This window comes from Thamnophis sirtalis, unplaced genomic scaffold, assembly GCF_051295495.1.
Source record: "Thamnophis sirtalis isolate CommonGarterSnake01/CBP01778 unplaced genomic scaffold, rThaSir2_p1.2 scaffold_13, whole genome shotgun sequence".
NCBI lineage: Eukaryota > Metazoa > Chordata > Lepidosauria > Squamata > Natricidae > Thamnophis > Thamnophis sirtalis.
Window position 1 is genome coordinate 47,396,325 of NW_028261393.1, and position 16,608 is coordinate 47,412,932.

Here is a 16,608-nt window from a genome sequence, read left to right on the forward strand (position 1 = left end):
GAATAATCATATCCAAGGACCAGTGGTGGGTTTCAAAAAAATGTGGAACCTCTTCTGTAGGTGTGGCCTGCTTTCTGGGTCCACTGGTTGAACCTCTTCTAACCGGTTCGGTAGATTTGACGAACCGGTTCTACCGAATAGGTGCGAACTGATAGGAACCCACCTCTGCATGTCCCACCGAGTCCTTCTTTTCTCTAGACTGGCCGTACCCAATTCCTGCAACTGTTCTTCCTATGTTTATTGTCTCCAAGCCTTTAATCTTCTTAGTTTCTCTTCTTTGTCCTTTTTCCAAAGTCTCAATGTCTTTTTTTGTAACGCGGTGACCAAAACTGGTTGCAGTATTCCAGGTGTGGTCTTACAAAGGATTTATAAAGCGGAACTAACAGTTCTTTCTACTCTTATTTCATTACATCTAAACCCAAGAGAACGTCTCCTGGCTCCTGGCTGGCCTTTCTTTGATTCTGGCGGTGTTTTTGTGAAATTAAATATTGAGTGACCTTTTAACGCCGTAAATCTGCTGGTGTTTTCCATTAGTAAAGATGAAATAGTGATTGCTAACACTCAATAAACTTTCAAATAAAAGTGAGCAATGTCCGTTGGAACTCAATTGGGCTACTTTGACCTTTCAAGAAATGTACTGCCCAAAACGGTAAGTGCAAGCTAGGATAAAAAAAACTAAACAAACCCTAGATTGGTTTAATCACATTTTCATCCGATTCCATGAATTATTTGGACAGCTTTCAATTTATTTCATGTTCTGCTCACCCAAATAACTTGCAGGGGTCTCCTGGGTTGACATCTAAAAACCTTTCAGGGCCTTTGCTTTAAAATGCAATAATATCTGGATGTTTGAATTCTACCCCCCCGGCCTGAGAAAAAATAAATTAAAGGGTTTGGGCAACCGTCAGTAAGGGAATAATTCACTGACTTTTACCCTCGAAGCTTCTTGTGAAGTTTTATAAGCGTAAAGTGGAAGAAATATCTTTCCTGATGTTATGGGAAGGGAAGGATGGAGATTTGATATTCCCAGACCCCGTGGCACGACATAACCGCGAACATCAAAAGCGCGCCGACAACACCGCGGCGCTAAAACCGCGATGTCAAAAGCGCGCCGACAGAAGCGCGATTTAACTTAACGTAAGGTTTAGGGTTAGGGTTAGGGTTAGGGTTAGGTTTAGGGTTAGGGTTAGGTTTAGGGTTAGGTTTAGGGTTATGTTACAGCGCGCTTCTGTCGGCGCGCTGTTGTCGCGCGCTTTTGACGGCGCAGTTTTGTCACCGCGCTTTAGTCACACACGCTTTAGTCGACCGCGGTTTTGTGGTGGAACCCCAGACCCATGTAACATCAAATACAGGCAGTCCTCGACTTACAACCATATATATGTGTGTGTGTGTGTGTGTGTGTGTGTGTTGTATTTGTGCTGATAAATAAATAAAGGGAGACTAGTATAGATCTATTTCAAGCTATTTAGCTCTCATCAGCTAGCCATACCCTTACTGGGATTTGAACCAGTAAGGGTATGGCTAGCTGGTGAGAGCTAAATAGCTTGAAATAGATCTATACTAGTCTCCCTTTATTTATTTATCAGCACAAATACAACAAAAAGGTAACAAAAAGGCAACAGTAAAAATATTGGGTTTCTGTCTGGATGGTCTCTTGTGACGAGCCGAAGGACAGAGAATGGAAGTAGTGATCTTCCTCCCATATTTGGGCATACCGGGGGTTGTAAAAAAATCTAATAGATGTATATGTATATGTATATGTATATGTATATAGCTAAGTGAGACCTTTGTTGTGAATTTTGCCTCGTTTTATGACCTTCCTCGCCAGAGTCGTTAAGTGAATCCCATGCAGTTGTTAAATTAGTCACACGGTTGCTAAATGAATCTGCTTTCCCCACTGACTTGGCTTGTTGGAAGGTTGTAAAAAATCAGACGACCTCGGAACGCTGCAATGGTCATAATTGTGAGCGTGACCACGGGGATGTTGCAATGGTCGTAACTATGAAAAACGGTCATAAATCACTTTTTTTGGTGTTCTTGCAATTCCGGTCACTAAAAGAACTGCTGTAGGTCGAGGAATATAAGTAATGCATTTCCATGTAATGAACAGAAGATGCAACCCAGATCTTGGCCCCGTTTTCCAAGGCAAGCAACAATCCCAATGAAGGCACCAAACGAAAGAACAGAAATACAAATTTATTGTCGGCGTTTTGCAGAACAGAAGAAATGGGAGAAGAGGTGAGTGAAGACATTAGAATCTGTTCAGATTAGTTTACTGTATCGGGCCTCACATTCGCTTGCTTTGAACCCAGTGATTCCTCCCCTCATTCCATCGCAAAACCAATCTGAGTTTATTCTTGGCTGGTCCTCTTCTGTGGATGGACCACAAAAGATGTCCGGGAAGATCAAAGGGGAAGAATATGATAGCCATCTCTTTTTTGCGATGGCATGCTGCACTTCCAGAGAATCAGTGCTGGCAATGGCCAGATGTCGTAGAAAGGATCAGGCAGCCAATCTATATACATTAAAAGGGCATCGCCAGCTGTTACATCCTTCACTGTTGGGTCCTTGGTGCTCTCTGAGCTGGGTTTTCTTGCAGATGTTTAATGACCCAACTAGGTAACATCATCAGTGATAGAAGGGATTGGGATTTGGTCTCAATTTATATTCTAGTGGCTTGCCCTGTCAGTATCGGTGGGAGTGATCTTGGTGAGGTTTAATGTTTGAATGTTGTTTACTGTCTGACTGTTTGTCTGAGTTGGCAGTCACTTGATTGAGGTATTGTTTATTGCTTGATTGTTAAGGTAAAGGTTCCCCTCGAACATATGTGCTAGTCGTTCCTGACTCTAGGGGGCGGTGCTCATCTCCATTTCAAAGCCGAAGAACCAGCGCTGTCCGAAGACATCTCCGTGGTCATGTGGCCGGCATGACTCAATGCCGAAGACGCACGGAATGCTGTTACCTTCCCACCAAAAGTGGTCCCTATTTTTCTACTTTCATTTTTACGTGCTTTCGAACTGCTAGGTTGGCAGAAGCTGGGACAAGGAACGGGAGCTCACTCCATAACGCGGAGCTAGGGATTCGAACTGCCGAACCGCCGACCTTTCTGATCGACAAGCTCAGCGTCTTAGCCACTCAGCCACCGCGTCCCTCCCTTGATTGTTAGTCGAATATTAATCTTGGGGTCAACCAGGAACATTCTCACCAACACTGAACAGGACGTTGCAAGCCAACTTCTGCTTCCTAATCCTAGTAATTTCAAGAAGCATCTAGAGAAGGAAACTAGCCCAGTTTCATACATATCAAACTGAAACTCTATACGGGATTGGTACGAAACTGTACCAGGAAAACATATCGCTCTTGTGGGGTTCCATTCCCCAGTTCTCCCATGGAGAAAAACCACCAAAAATAGAAAGGGCTGGCCACCTGTGGGAGTAGAATAGCGGGAATCACAGCCGAACGCAACCCAAAGGCATTAATTCCAAGAGGCTGCCTCACCATCTCCTGTTAGACCTCCCATTCAACCTGGTTTCCTGCAGAGAGGCTGCAAATCCAGACAGCAGCTCCAGATCTGCCTCCTTCTATATAGCCCGCAACCATCCCAGACAGTCTTTAAATATTGACCGCATGGAACCTACCCAAATATTCAAAAACGCCGCAGTCTCTTCCTCCACTTTATAATGTAACCCTACGCGCTACAGCATCCTTCCCGGATTAACCTACTTTCAACATCTGTAGCAGTGGTGGGATTCAAATAATTTAACAACCGGTTCTCTGCCCTAATGATTTCTTCCGACAACCAGTTCACCAAACTGCTCAGAAAGTTAACAACCGGTTCTCCCGAACTGGTGCGAACTGGTTGAATCCCACCACTGATCTGTAGCCTTCCTGACAATTTGCAATGTTCTAATGAAGAACCACTCTTGGCATCATCACCAATTGAAAAGTAAAACCCCGAGGTGAGGTGTGCTACAGCAACAACTTTTAACAAACGAGAGCCACAAACGGTGTAACTTTCTAAGAGAGGTTTCAAGAAGCACGCCTTCATTTCAGGGGTGCGTTGCTGCTGGTTTTACTACTGGTTCAACCCCCCCCCATCCGCATGCCAAATGCACGCTGTGTGGGCATGAACTGTTCAATATAAATTGTTCTTTGCACAAGTGCAGAATAATTTACAGTCAACTGTGCATGCAGAATCACCAAAAACCAAAATGGCCGCAGCCCAGTGGTGTCGAGTGAACCGGTTCAGGGGCATGGCAGGCTGAGTCGCTGCCAGTTCTGCGACCCAGGCCTGAATTCCACTACTGGTTCGGCTGAATTGGGAGCAACCCACCTCTGCTCCTTTTGGAACAGGTATGCTCTTCAGTCCTTGGGGCTCTCTTGAGTCTGTTTTCTTGTAGATGCTTCATTACCTAAACTAGGTTACATCATCCATGCGCTGACGATCAGTGCACTGAGGATATTACCCAGCTGGGTAGTGAAACGTCTGCAAGAAAACCACGAACACCAGAGAGCATCACGGACTCCACCTTTCAACCCTGAGCTACCAATATTCTCCTATTATCCGCTCTCCAGTCCATACTCTGCAAGGGAAAAATGCTGTACGCTGAGATCTTGCTCCAAACGTTACACATTAAATTTCGACCCTACGCAAACCATCCAACCTACTTGACTAAAAACCCAAGTGATGTTTGCTTTAGAACAAAATCGTAGTTCACAATCTCCAACCAACCCACCTTGAGGCCTTGCCTTCAGGGTTGTAAATATACCCTTTCTAATGACTGGAAAGATATTCCAACAGTCATCATTGGCACCATTGGTACAGAACCGAAGAAGCTTCTCGGAGGAGAAGTGAAATGTCTTCAAGTAAAAAAAAATGCCAGTTGCCTTTAAGAAAAAAACTGCTTTGAGACAACCAAGACCCGGATGGCTGAGAATTTCCATAGACGCTGCTCCTAACGGGCACCCATGTGCCAGTGCCGTGACAAAATGCACACTGAATGCATGTGAGTGTTGTGGATGCATGCTTTGCACACCCACCGAAGCTAACACACGATGCAACCGCAGGGAGCATGATTTCTAATCCCCTCCTGAATTTTGCTTTTCATACAGACGCTTCTGCTCATTCCCTTTTTTAAAAAAATCCCATAGATACAATGGAATCTGTATCGCCCATCACGCTTATGTCCCTGTGGGAGAAATTTGGGGTTTTTCCGCCTTGTGTTCTTACACACCAATGTACATTTATTACAAATCAGTGGAAATTAAAAAAATATCTCAAATGATTCCAACAAGGATCATGTTGGTTAAAACGTAACACTCCAGCAGCGAGAAGCCATACATAATTTATCCGGTGTGTTTGTACGTTTTTCTTGCTCACGTCTTCTTTTTGACCAAAAGCAATTTTCCGTGAAATGAAATATGCAAAGGATGGTTTCCCAGAAGACGAAACTGTCTCTTCAAAATGTTTATTTTAAAGCTTAGAAGAGCTCCTTTCTAGAAAAATCTATTTGAAATTTCTGGAGTCCTTGGTGCTCTCGGAGCTTGGTTCTTTGATTGCAAATGTTTTATTACCCAACTAGATAACATCAAGACACATGAGGTGAACCATATTTACACAGAGTTCAAAAGAGACAACAACAAAGCTAAGAAAGAAACAAAAAGACCAAAACAGCAACCAACATCCAGATAAACAAGAGGTGCTATTCAGCAGCTTCTGATGAGTTCTAGATAACCCGTAGCAGAAATTTTGAGTAGTTCAGAGAACCGGTAAATACCACCCCTGACTGCCCCCCCCCATCTATTCTCTGTCTCCCGAGTCCCAGCCGATAGGGAAGGAATGGAGATTTTACAGTATCCTTCCCCTGCCATGGCCATCATGCCACGGTCACCAAGCCACGACCACAGAACTGGTAGTAAAAAATGTTGGATCCCACCACTGCAGATAAGCAGGGATTACCACCAGACAAACAAGATGGAAACAAAAAGACCAAAACTGTCCTCTCCAACAACCAACATCCAGATAAGCAGGGATTACCACCAGACAAACAAGACGGAAACAAAGAAACTACAAAGGAGAAACCACAACCCCACCAAAACTGGAAGGGCAATCTACTATATAGGGAGCAAACCCTACTCCCTTCTAGCACTGATGATGTTATCCAGTTGGGTTATGAGACATCTGCAAGCAAACAGTCAAGCTCAGAGAGCACCAAGGACCCTGCAATACGAAACCTTAATTATTGTTATTCTCTACTATTGGTAGCACAAGACCCTGGGTAGCATTTCAGTCAATTATGCTTTCACTCTATGGTCTAATACTGAAGGCGCATGGGAAGACCTCGCCCTGTGCATTTTCCGTAACCTCATTGATCCACAGCCAAGGGTTTCATGCTGCAATGTTCCCCACCACATCCAGCCAGAGCTGAAGAAGCTTCTTGGAGGAGAAGCGAAACGTCTTCCAAGAAAAACCAGAAAGTCCAGTTGCCTCTTGAAAAAAACAGCACCGTTGGGAAAATCGGATGGATGAAAGAAAACCAGGCAGCGGAGATCAATCCAGTGCCAAAAGACAAATCTAGCCTTTTTTTTTTTTAAACTATGCTAAAACAAACTTTCTTCCATTAGGCTAAAAAAACCAAAACCCTCCAAAACAAAATTCAGCAGCAGCAGCAAATAAGACAGATCGAAAGAGGCCAGCCGAAATAAACATACAACCAGGAATTAGAATTTAATGCATGATGGAGTCCGTAACAGCACTTAAATACAAGATAGACAACATTGTATTTATGGGTGTGTGTGTGTGTCTGTACACGCACGCACACACACACACAAATAAAACTATAAGGCTTTTTGTTATAAAGCTTATCACTCATAAGGCTGCTGCTGCTGCTGCTAAAATGATGCCTTTCCAAAAATCCTGTTCTTTCTCTTCGAATTCTGTGAGGTTTCTGCCGGTTTCTTCCATCATTTCCACAGAGCGCTGTGTTAGGCGTAGAAATAACACCGTCATTTCCAAAATATTCGTCAGGAAACCGTAATTTTCTTCCCACGTTCTTAAATCGTCTTTTTGTTTGAAATATCTGTCAATCAGTTCTTAACGAAAGTAGCTTCACATCTCCGCTTCCTTAAACAACTATTTGACCGCTGGCTTAAGCTAAATCCTCAGTGGGTCGCCCCAGCTTCAAGGGTGATCTCACGAAAGGCAACCACAATTCACAGACCGTCAAAGAGAACACACACCCCTTGTTTGTTTTTTGTTGGCGTTTTGTTTTGGCGGGAAAGATTTGTCCCCTCGAACTTTCTGTGGGGGGCTTTCACAGTTCCTTGAACCTGGGTCCTCTTTTGGGCACCCAGTTAGGACTTCGTGCCGCTGATCCTAGAACTCTCTTCCGGCAAGTCCCCTGAAGTCTCTTAAGCAGAGGTCTCCAGAGAGTCAAAGCTTGCACAGATCCTGAATAGCTCTCCTTTGAGGATGCGGGTGACACCCGCCGTGTGAGGGAAAGACAGAAGTGAAGAGAAAGGAGAATAGCAGTTGACAAGAACCGGTTAGATAAAGCCTCTAGCCTTCGGGAGGTGTTAGATTAGGGAGGTTGGACCTGGAAGAGAAAATGAAACAGAGTCATATCCAATGATGTTCGTGATGGTGCCCGTTGGTTTATAATTAAAAACTAGTGCTGATAACCCGGGGTTGCCCGGGTATTTATTTATAGGAGGGAAATTTCCGGCCCAAACGTCATTTCTAATGTTGGATTTGCCCCCTTACCAGAGGGAGCCGCCTTGTGGAGTCCTGTAAAGCCATTACAATAGCAACCCCACTGCGCTGTACACTATAAGCCATTTTAGGGCAGTACAGCAGAAGCCATTTTAAGGCACAACAGGCTGTATCGTAACAGAAAACACCCACCCACGGGGTGTTAGAGGTGTCTTACTCCCATGGTATTTGTTTCCAGAGAGTAAGTCACCTGTGTACCCAAGTTTGGTTGAAATTGCTTGAGGCGTTCCAGAGTTATGCTGGAACACCACACACACACACACACACACACACACACACACACACACACACACACACACACACACAAAGCCATTTTTATATATACAGATACAGTTTGGGAAAGCAGCAATGCTCAATTCTAGGAACAGATTATGTCTCTTCAAGCAGCCACAGCTTTTTTCAACTCCCGCAGAAGCTTGAAAAAGAGTGTGCTGATTTCATGAAGGGCAGAGACCCTGTGTTGGCGGGAGATCCAAAGCGTTTGGGTTGGCGGTGGGTTTCCATTTTTTTTACTACCGGTTCGCTCGTGCGTGCTCGCTCGCACGTGCGCAAGACACTTCTCTGCATGCTCAGAAGTGTCCGGGTGGGTGGGTGGAGCCTCCCGTCCCCGCAATTACCGGGCCGCCCGATCCGGGCCGAACCAGGAGCAACCCACCTCTGGTCTGGGTCCAATCCAGTGGTGAAATTCAGCCAGTTCTAGCCGGTTCAGGCAAACCAGTAGCGGTGGCGGCAAGAGGCTCCACTCGTCTACCCGGACGCTATCATGTCCCATTTTTGACATTCTGCACATGCACAGAAAGTCCTGTGCGAAAGGTGTTTCGTGCGCTCACCTTTGAGAACCGGTAGCAAAGTTAACTTGATTTCACCCCTGGTCCAATTATTTTTGAAGTCTGTATGGATCCGAGTTATTTTGATGAGGGTCATGTCCTTTGTCAGGATTTATGGAATGTGTGCAACAAGATGGCACGCAAAGATTTTTCACATCTTATGGGGAATAATTACTATTCACTGGAGAGTCACTGAATAGCTCCTGTTAGGCCGAAGACTGAGGTTAATCTGGGGAGTCACCAGGAGGAACAAAGGGAGTGTCCTCAGATTTATCTCAGTCTCCAGCAATTGAGCCGTAACAATACCCATCCAGTGACTCCTCCCACACCCCACCTTGGAGACTGGACGTTATCTACATCCTACACTGGTTTTTAGAAGGGATGAAGCAACGTCACAAGGAGGATGGATACATCTTGGTGTAAGACATTGCCACTGAGCAAAAGCAGGTTTAATATTAACAAGCTGGGCAAAGCAATTAGCAAATCATTAGAGACTGGGAATTCCAGGCGCCAATCAGAAGCCCATGAGCCGGAAGCAATGGCTAAGAAAGATGGTGGCTTATACCCGCAGCGGACAATTCTAAGTCTCTAGGAGAACTTGAGAGACTTCTTCAACAGGGCCAAGGGCTTAGATCTTTGTCCTGTTAGGAGAAAAGGGGATTGTAACTTAAAGGGAAACGTTCCCCTCACACACATGTGCTAGTTGTTCCTGACTCTAGGGGGCGGTGCTCATCTCCATTTCAAAGTCGAAGAGCCAGCCCTGTCCGAAGACATCTCTGTTGTCATGTGGCTGGCATGACTAAACACTAAAGGTGCATGGAACGCTGTTACCTTCCCACCAAAGGTGGTTCCTACTTTTCTACTTGCATTTTTACGCGCTTTCGAACTGCCAGGTTGGCAGAAGCTGGGAAAAGTAACGGGAGCTCATTCGAGCCGGAAGTCTGATCTCTCTTAAGACAATTGACTGGGGAAAATATCCACACAAAATATGTGTGTGAAAGTTGTTTTATGCCTTGCCACATGCGTCCTTGCTGCTGGGAGGCAGACTTAAACTGAGATAATATGGGTCATCAGAAAATCCCTCCAACTGAACATACTTGTTGGAAACTGTTCATTGCACACACTACCTCCGTTATTGGGGAAAGCATTCCGTAATTTCTCCATGATATCTTCTAGACACAGGCTGACATCCTGGGACTTTGTCTCTACTTCATCTGCGAGAAAGGAGAAGAAAACTGGTCATGCCAAGAGACGAGAAAAGCAGCCAAGATTTCTCTATCTACCTCCCGAATACTCTTGGGGTGATATAAGGGAACTTACTACACCTAGCATTGCAAAGACCCCAGTCCTACTTCTATCAACATAGTTGACCGTGTTGTTTTCTTGGCTGCTACGTATTTTAAGTTTTGCATTTACTGGTACTTTTGTAAATTTGTCATATCATTTCCCCCCCCCCCCCCTCTCTGTTGTTCTCTGCCCAGATACTAGTTTAGTTTAGTTTATTGTCATTGCACATCATGCAATGAAAATTAAATGCCATCTTCAGTGTACATTATAACTATAAAAATAAAACACAACCACACATCCTTCACATTCTATACAATTGAACTGAAAATCCTATGTTTCATTAATACTCTACAGCAGAATTCAATATGGTTATTGCCCTGGGATATAAGCTGTTTTTCAGCCTATTTGTCCTTGTTTTTATTATCCTGTACCGTCTGCCAGATGGTAATAGTTCAAAAAAAAAGGGGGCCCCAGGATGAGATGGATCTTTAAGAATGTTTTGAACTTTCTTAAAGCAGCGGGAGCTAAACAGCTCTTCCAAAGAGGGGAGAGGCCAACCCATGCTCCTCTGGGCAATGACCGTAACCCTCTGGTGAAAGGTGACTTTAAACATCGAGTCGCTGGTCTTCAACCTTGGCAACCTGAAGAGGTGTAGACTTCAACATGTGCTCCAAGAAGCCCATTTTTTAGCGAGTCACCAAGTGTCTAAAGGAGGAACTCTGGGAGAAGATACTTTGCCGAGAACTTCACAGCATCACAAGACACCCACCTGCCATTTCTGTGTTTGGAGTGCTCGCATCTTTTTCCCTAGTCTGACTGCCTTCTGATGGTTGAGGAGAAGAAGCCACGGTGGACGCAACAGAGCCTTCTTCTTTGGAATTGGCTGGTGGCTGGGAAGATGGCAAAGAAAATTAACAAAGGCCTGCAGCAGATGTTGAAATTAAGCTAAGAGCTCTGGGCGAGCCTCGGGTTGCAAATTGTGCTTGCGAACCTCAGCGCCAGAAACATTCTACAAAAGAGAAACAGCACAACATCGATGGAAATGATTACCGCAACATGTCAAGACTTGTTAATGCAGGGGGAGGCAGAAACTAAGATGAAGTGAAGATAGGACTGCAATAAAGTGCCTTTGTTCTCTTTTTTCCTGCTTGGGAGTTAAATATCGGATTTTCTGCAGGAAATGGGAACAAGCAGATTGGAACCATTTGGTGGGGTTCGCTCACTCTGGAGACCATCCAGCTGCATCCAGTGGTGGGATGCAACTGGTTTAATAACCAGTTCGGTGAGTGGGGGTTTTGCACACGCATGTGCACTTTGCATGCGCATACACCTAATGCGTGCTTTGCACACGCATGCAGCATTAAAAAATCACCCATTTTAAGCTTAAAAACTTGCCTTCTATGTCAGCACCAGTGAGTAAAACAGCTGACGCTCGGGAGCCTCCACTGTGCTGTGCAAATCAACTGAACTAAAAAAGCAGGGAAAGGGGAGGGGCGATTGGTTCATCCGAACGCTTCTAAACCGGCTGAATCCCACACCTGAACCTGTCCACTTCTACAGAATAAAAACTGGTGTGCACAGTGGTGAAATTCGTTTTTTTTACTACCGGTTCTGTGGCCGTGGCTTGGTGGGAGTGGCAGTGGAAGGATACTGCAAAATCCCCATTCCCTCCCCACTCCAAGGGAAGGATACTGCAAAATCTCCATTCCCTCCCCACTCCAGGGGAAGGATACTGCAAAATCTCCATTCCCTCCCCACTCCAGGGGAAGGATACTGCAAAATCTCCATTCCCTCCCCACTCCAGGGGAAGGATACTGTAAAATCTCCATTCCCTCCCCACTCCAGGGGAAGGATACTGCAAAATCTCCATTCCCTCCCCACTCCAGGGGAAGGATACTGCAAAATCTCCATTCCCTCCCCACTCCAGGGGAAGGATACTGCAAAATCTCCATTCCCTCCCCACTCCAGGGGAAGGATACTGCAAAATCTCCATTCCCTCCCCACTCCAGGGGAAGGATACTGCAAAATCTCCATTCCCTCCCCACTCCAGGGGAAGAATACTGCAAAATCTCCATTCCCTCCACACTCCAGGGGAAGGATACTGCAAAATCTCCTTTCCCTCCCCACTCCAGGGGAAGGATACTGCAAAATCTCCATTCCCTCCCCACTCCAGGGGAAGGATACTGCAAAATCTCCATTCCCTCCCCACTCCAGGGGAAGGATACTGCAAAATCTCCATTCCCTCCCCACTCCAGGGGAAGGATACTGTAAAATCTCCATTCCCTCCCCACTCCAGGGGAAGGATACTGCAAAATCTCCATTCCCTCCCCACTCCAGGGGAAGGATACTGTAAAATCTCCATTCCCTCCCCACTCCAGGGGAAGGATACTGTAAAATCTCCATTCCCTCCCCACTCCAGGGGAAGGATACTGTAAAATCCTCATTCCCACCCCACTCCAGGGGAAGGATACTGCAAAATCTCCGTTCCCACTCCATTCTGGGGCCAGCCAGAGGTGGCATTTGCTGGTTCTCCGAACTACTCAACATTTCCACTACCGGTTCTGCAAACTATACAAAATTTCCACTACCGGTTCTCCAGAACCTGTCAGAACCTGCTGGATTTCACCCCTAGGTGTGCAGTTACCTGAAGAAGCAGCTCCCTCAGGCGCTGCAGCTGAGATTCCAACTGCTTGTTGTGGTCCTCCAGGATTTGCATCCGGGTCTCCAGGCGGCTCTTGTGCTGTCGAAGAATGCGGGCTTCAGCCAAGAGCTCTTCACTGGGTGGATCCTGGGCCGTATCAGGAGCCCCTTGGGCGGACTCGGCTGCCTCTTCGTGCTTCCACTTCAGACGTCTCAGCTCCCCCTGAAGGACCCTGCGGGAAGGAAACCCGTTAGAGCCACCAGGTCTCAATCGCTAGACGGCAGCAGAAAATTAAGGTTTTTCACGGAAGAGAACATTCGTAGCTCAGGGTTAAAATGAGAGGTCCTTGGTGCTCTCTGAGCTTGGTTGTTTTCTTGCAGACGTTTCATTACCCTAACTTGGTAGCATCATCAGTGCTAGAAAGGAGTGGGAGAAGAAGAGGAAGAAGAGGAGGAGGAGGAGGAGGGAGAGGAAGTTGAGGAGGACTGTGGGGTCCTTGGTGCTCTCTGAGCTTGGTTGTTTCCTTGCAGGCGTTTCATTACCCAACTAGGTAACATCATCAGTGCTAGAAAGGAGTGGGAGGAGGAGGAGGAGGAGGAGGAGGAGGAGGAGGAGGAGGAGGAGGAGGAGGAGGAGGAGGAGGAGGAGGAGAAGGAGGAAGTTGAGGAGGAGTTGTGGGGTCCTTGGTGCTCTCTGAGCTTGGTTGTTTCCTTGCAGGCGTTTCATTACCCAACTAGGTAACATCATCAGTGCACTGGTGATGTCACCGAGTTGGATAATGAAACCTCTTCCAGAAAACAACCAAGCTCAGAGAGCATCCCAACAATTAAGGTTTTCCCTATCTCTTTGCTGCCATCTACTGGTTGTCTGAATATTTGCAGTCTGGATCGAAACCTTTCGATCTCACCGAGCGACCAGCAACAACTCACCAGATTGGCGTTTGTGTGTGTGTGTGTTATCCTTACCAATCTGGTTCCCGGAATATTGACTGGGGATGATGGGAGCTATTTTTTGGCTTATAACTCCCTGCCTATTTAGAAACACAGCTCACATGAGGTTTGCCATATTGTGCTTCAGTGATTACATTATGGTAATAAGGGTTGGGTTACCAGATCTGGCCTTCAAAAATTTAAATTGAAGAGAGAAGAAGAAAAAATACAGAAAACCAATTCTTAGCTGCCAAGAACTAAGGGTTGAATAGATAGAATGGTTCTGGCGTAGGCTTCCCCAAACCACGAAGCAGACTCCTTGCCCTCACAAAAACACCCTTTTTATTAATTTACTGTGAATTCCTCTCATTCACATTACAGCAAAGTCTTTCAAGGGTGAATATAGAGCCGAGGTGGCGCAGTGGTTAAATGCAGCACTGCAGGCTACTTCAGCTGACTGCAGTTCTGCAGTTCGGCTGTTCAAATCTCACCAGCTCAGGGTTGACTCAGCCTTCCATCCTTCCGAGGTGGGTAAAATGAGGACCCGGATTGTTGTTGGGGGCAATATGCTGACTCTGTAAACCGCTTAGAGAGGGCTGAAAGCCCTATGAAGCGGTATATAAGTCTAACTGCTATTGCTATATACAGTCACAGACCTTATCTGGCCTGGAGAGCTGCCAGCTCTTCAAAACTTGGCAAGGAGCCTCTGAGAGCCATGAACCAATTAAGTGAACTAATTGTCTCCTGCAAACTCCACTCCCTTTTTGCTCCTCTTTTATGCCCTATGAGAGGGGTCATTTATCCGCCTTACTTATGGCCTTGCTCCGAAGTTGGCCATTGCTCCTTAGCTGTTCCCTTCGCCTGGCAACTCTGCACATGTGCACGCTGGCTCCAGCTGTTCTTCTGCCTCACTGATGTCTGACTCTGAAGGCAGCTGATAACTGCCAGATGGCTCTGGCTCCATCTCTGCCTCCAACGCAGAGCCTTTGTCCAAACCTTCTCCAAACTCCAGGACTGGTCCATGTTCCTCCCCAACCTCCCCACTGTCCGAATCTGCTGCCAGCTCCGTAGGCCACTGGTGGGCCACAACAAGAATAACTGCTCCCTAGCAATTACCTGGATTTTAGAAGACCAGATCTGGTGGACCCAAGGAAGGATTTCTGGAGTGCTGCAGTAGAGCATGTTCTTCCCCTGCAGAGGCCACCACTCCAGTGATCAACACCATCTTACCTGTTTTCATCCTCCAGGTGGGCCAAAATTCTTTCCAGTTCTCCTTTATCATCTGTCCTGGTGCCATCCTGGGCCTCTTGGCTGGAGATAGGTTCTCCGTCGGTGACAGGGCTGGAATGGCGCAAAAGATATTGATCTTCATCCCTGTTGTGAATAGAGCTATGATGAGGTTGAGGTAGTGGAGAGAAGAGCAACCGGGTTGTGAGAAAAGGATGTGAATCGATGGAGAAGAGATGGAGATGCCAAAGGGACCAAAGCTTCCAAGAGATGAGACAGGTGGGAACGTCTGGATGCTCATGCGATGGCCAAGGTCTATCAACCCCGACTGCCAACCTAGCAGTTCGAAAGCACGTAAAAAATGCAAGTAGAAAAATAGGGACCACCTTTTGTGGGAAGGTCACAGCGTTCCGTGCGCCTTCGGCGTTTAGTCATGCCAGCCACATGACCACGGAGACAGCGCTGGCTCTTCAGCTTTGAAACGGAGATGAGCCTGGCCCCCTAGAGTCATGAACGGCTAACACACATGTGCGGGGGAACCTTTACCTTTTACCTATCAACCCCAGAAGGACCATATCTGCCCCGTGATTCCCTTTAAAGGATTTCTTGGACCAGCAGGGTCAGGAAGAAGTAGCACCCACAGGATACATTGTCCTGGGGGCAATTTTGGGAAACCGGAAAGGGCAATCGGATGCTTTCCATGACCAACTGGACACCTGGCAGAGGAGATGGACCACCAGAGCAGGGGGTCTCTAACCTTGGCAACTTTAAGACTTGTGGACTTCAACTCCCAGAATTCCTGAGGTATGAAGTTCAGGTTGAGAGAACCACCTGAAGTATTCTTCCCTGGATTCTCCTGTCCTTATTCTTGCCTTTTGCCTTTTTCATTAAAACAAAGAGAGAAGATCAGTAGTAGGTGGCAAATAGTTGTACCCCAAAGCCCTATCTATGCAGGTCTGTGCAACCATGCTCCATAAGGACGCTAAGCAGAGCCGCAGCATATCCAAATTTACGTCCCCTTGTAGGTGGCATACCTGAGATATGAGCCAAGGTGGCGCAGTGGTTAAATGCAGCACTGCAGGCTACTTCAGCTGACTGCAGTTCTGCAGTTCGGCTGTTCAAATCTCACCGGCTCAGGGTTGACTCAGCCTTCCATCCTTCCGAGGTGGGTAAAATGAGGACCCAGATTGTTGTTGGGGGCAATATGCTGACTCTGTAAACCGCTTAGAGAGGGCTGAAAGCCCTATGAAGCGGTATATAAGTCTAACTGCTATATAAAGATTAAACAGTGAGGGTGCCATACAGAACCTTGTGGAAGATCGACGTTGAGTCTTCTTAACTTGCCAACTTTGTCCCCCACAAGGATCTGAAAGGAATTCTGGGAGTGGAAGTCCACAAGTCTTAAAGTTGCACAAGGTTGGGAGACTCCTGCACCAGAGGATGCTCAGCCTAAAGCCCTCTCAAACTCAGAAGCGACCCAATCGAAGAGGGGTGGTTGATTTTTAGACCCCACATTAGGCCAGTCAAATCAATCTAACCAGATGATTAGGAACTGCCGTATTTTTCGGACTATAAGACGCAACGGAGTGTAAGACGCACCATGATTTTGAAGAGGTAAATTAAAAAAAAAAAGGTTTTGCACTCTGCAGGCTTCCCAAAACCTCTGCGCCTTGGTTTTTGAAAAAAAAAAGGGGGGGGCATGCAGAACTTGGGGAGGCTTGTAGAGTGCTCCTGGGGACTGGGGGGGGGAAACAGCCCATTTTTTGCTCATTTTTGCCCTCCCCAGCCCCCAGGAGCACTTTGCAAGCCTCCCAAACCCTCTGCACATCTATTTTTGCAAAGGAGGGAAGGTTCAGTAAGCCAAAAATGATGAATTCAGTGTATAAGACGCACCCAGATTTTCACCCTCTTTTTTGGGGGGGGTGG

At 46.5% G+C, this 16,608-nt stretch overlaps 1 protein-coding gene across 1 annotated transcript in view; it reads right to left on the reverse strand.

Moving 5' to 3' along the window:
- Positions 1-7,023: 7,023 nt before the first annotated feature.
- DRP2 (dystrophin related protein 2) overlaps positions 7,024-16,608 on the reverse strand; it is a 52,691-nt gene continuing 43,106 nt past the window's right edge. The window contains exons 20-24 of the mRNA XM_087728391.1: positions 14,686-14,829; positions 12,530-12,758; positions 10,655-10,775; positions 9,726-9,812; positions 7,024-7,595 (exon numbers count right to left, since the gene is read on the reverse strand). Of these exons, the coding sequence (XP_087584517.1) occupies positions 7,576-7,595; positions 9,726-9,812; positions 10,655-10,775; positions 12,530-12,758; positions 14,686-14,829 (601 nt within the window). The 3' untranslated portion in view covers positions 7,024-7,575. The remainder of the gene's footprint in view (positions 7,596-9,725; positions 9,813-10,654; positions 10,776-12,529; positions 12,759-14,685; positions 14,830-16,608) is intronic.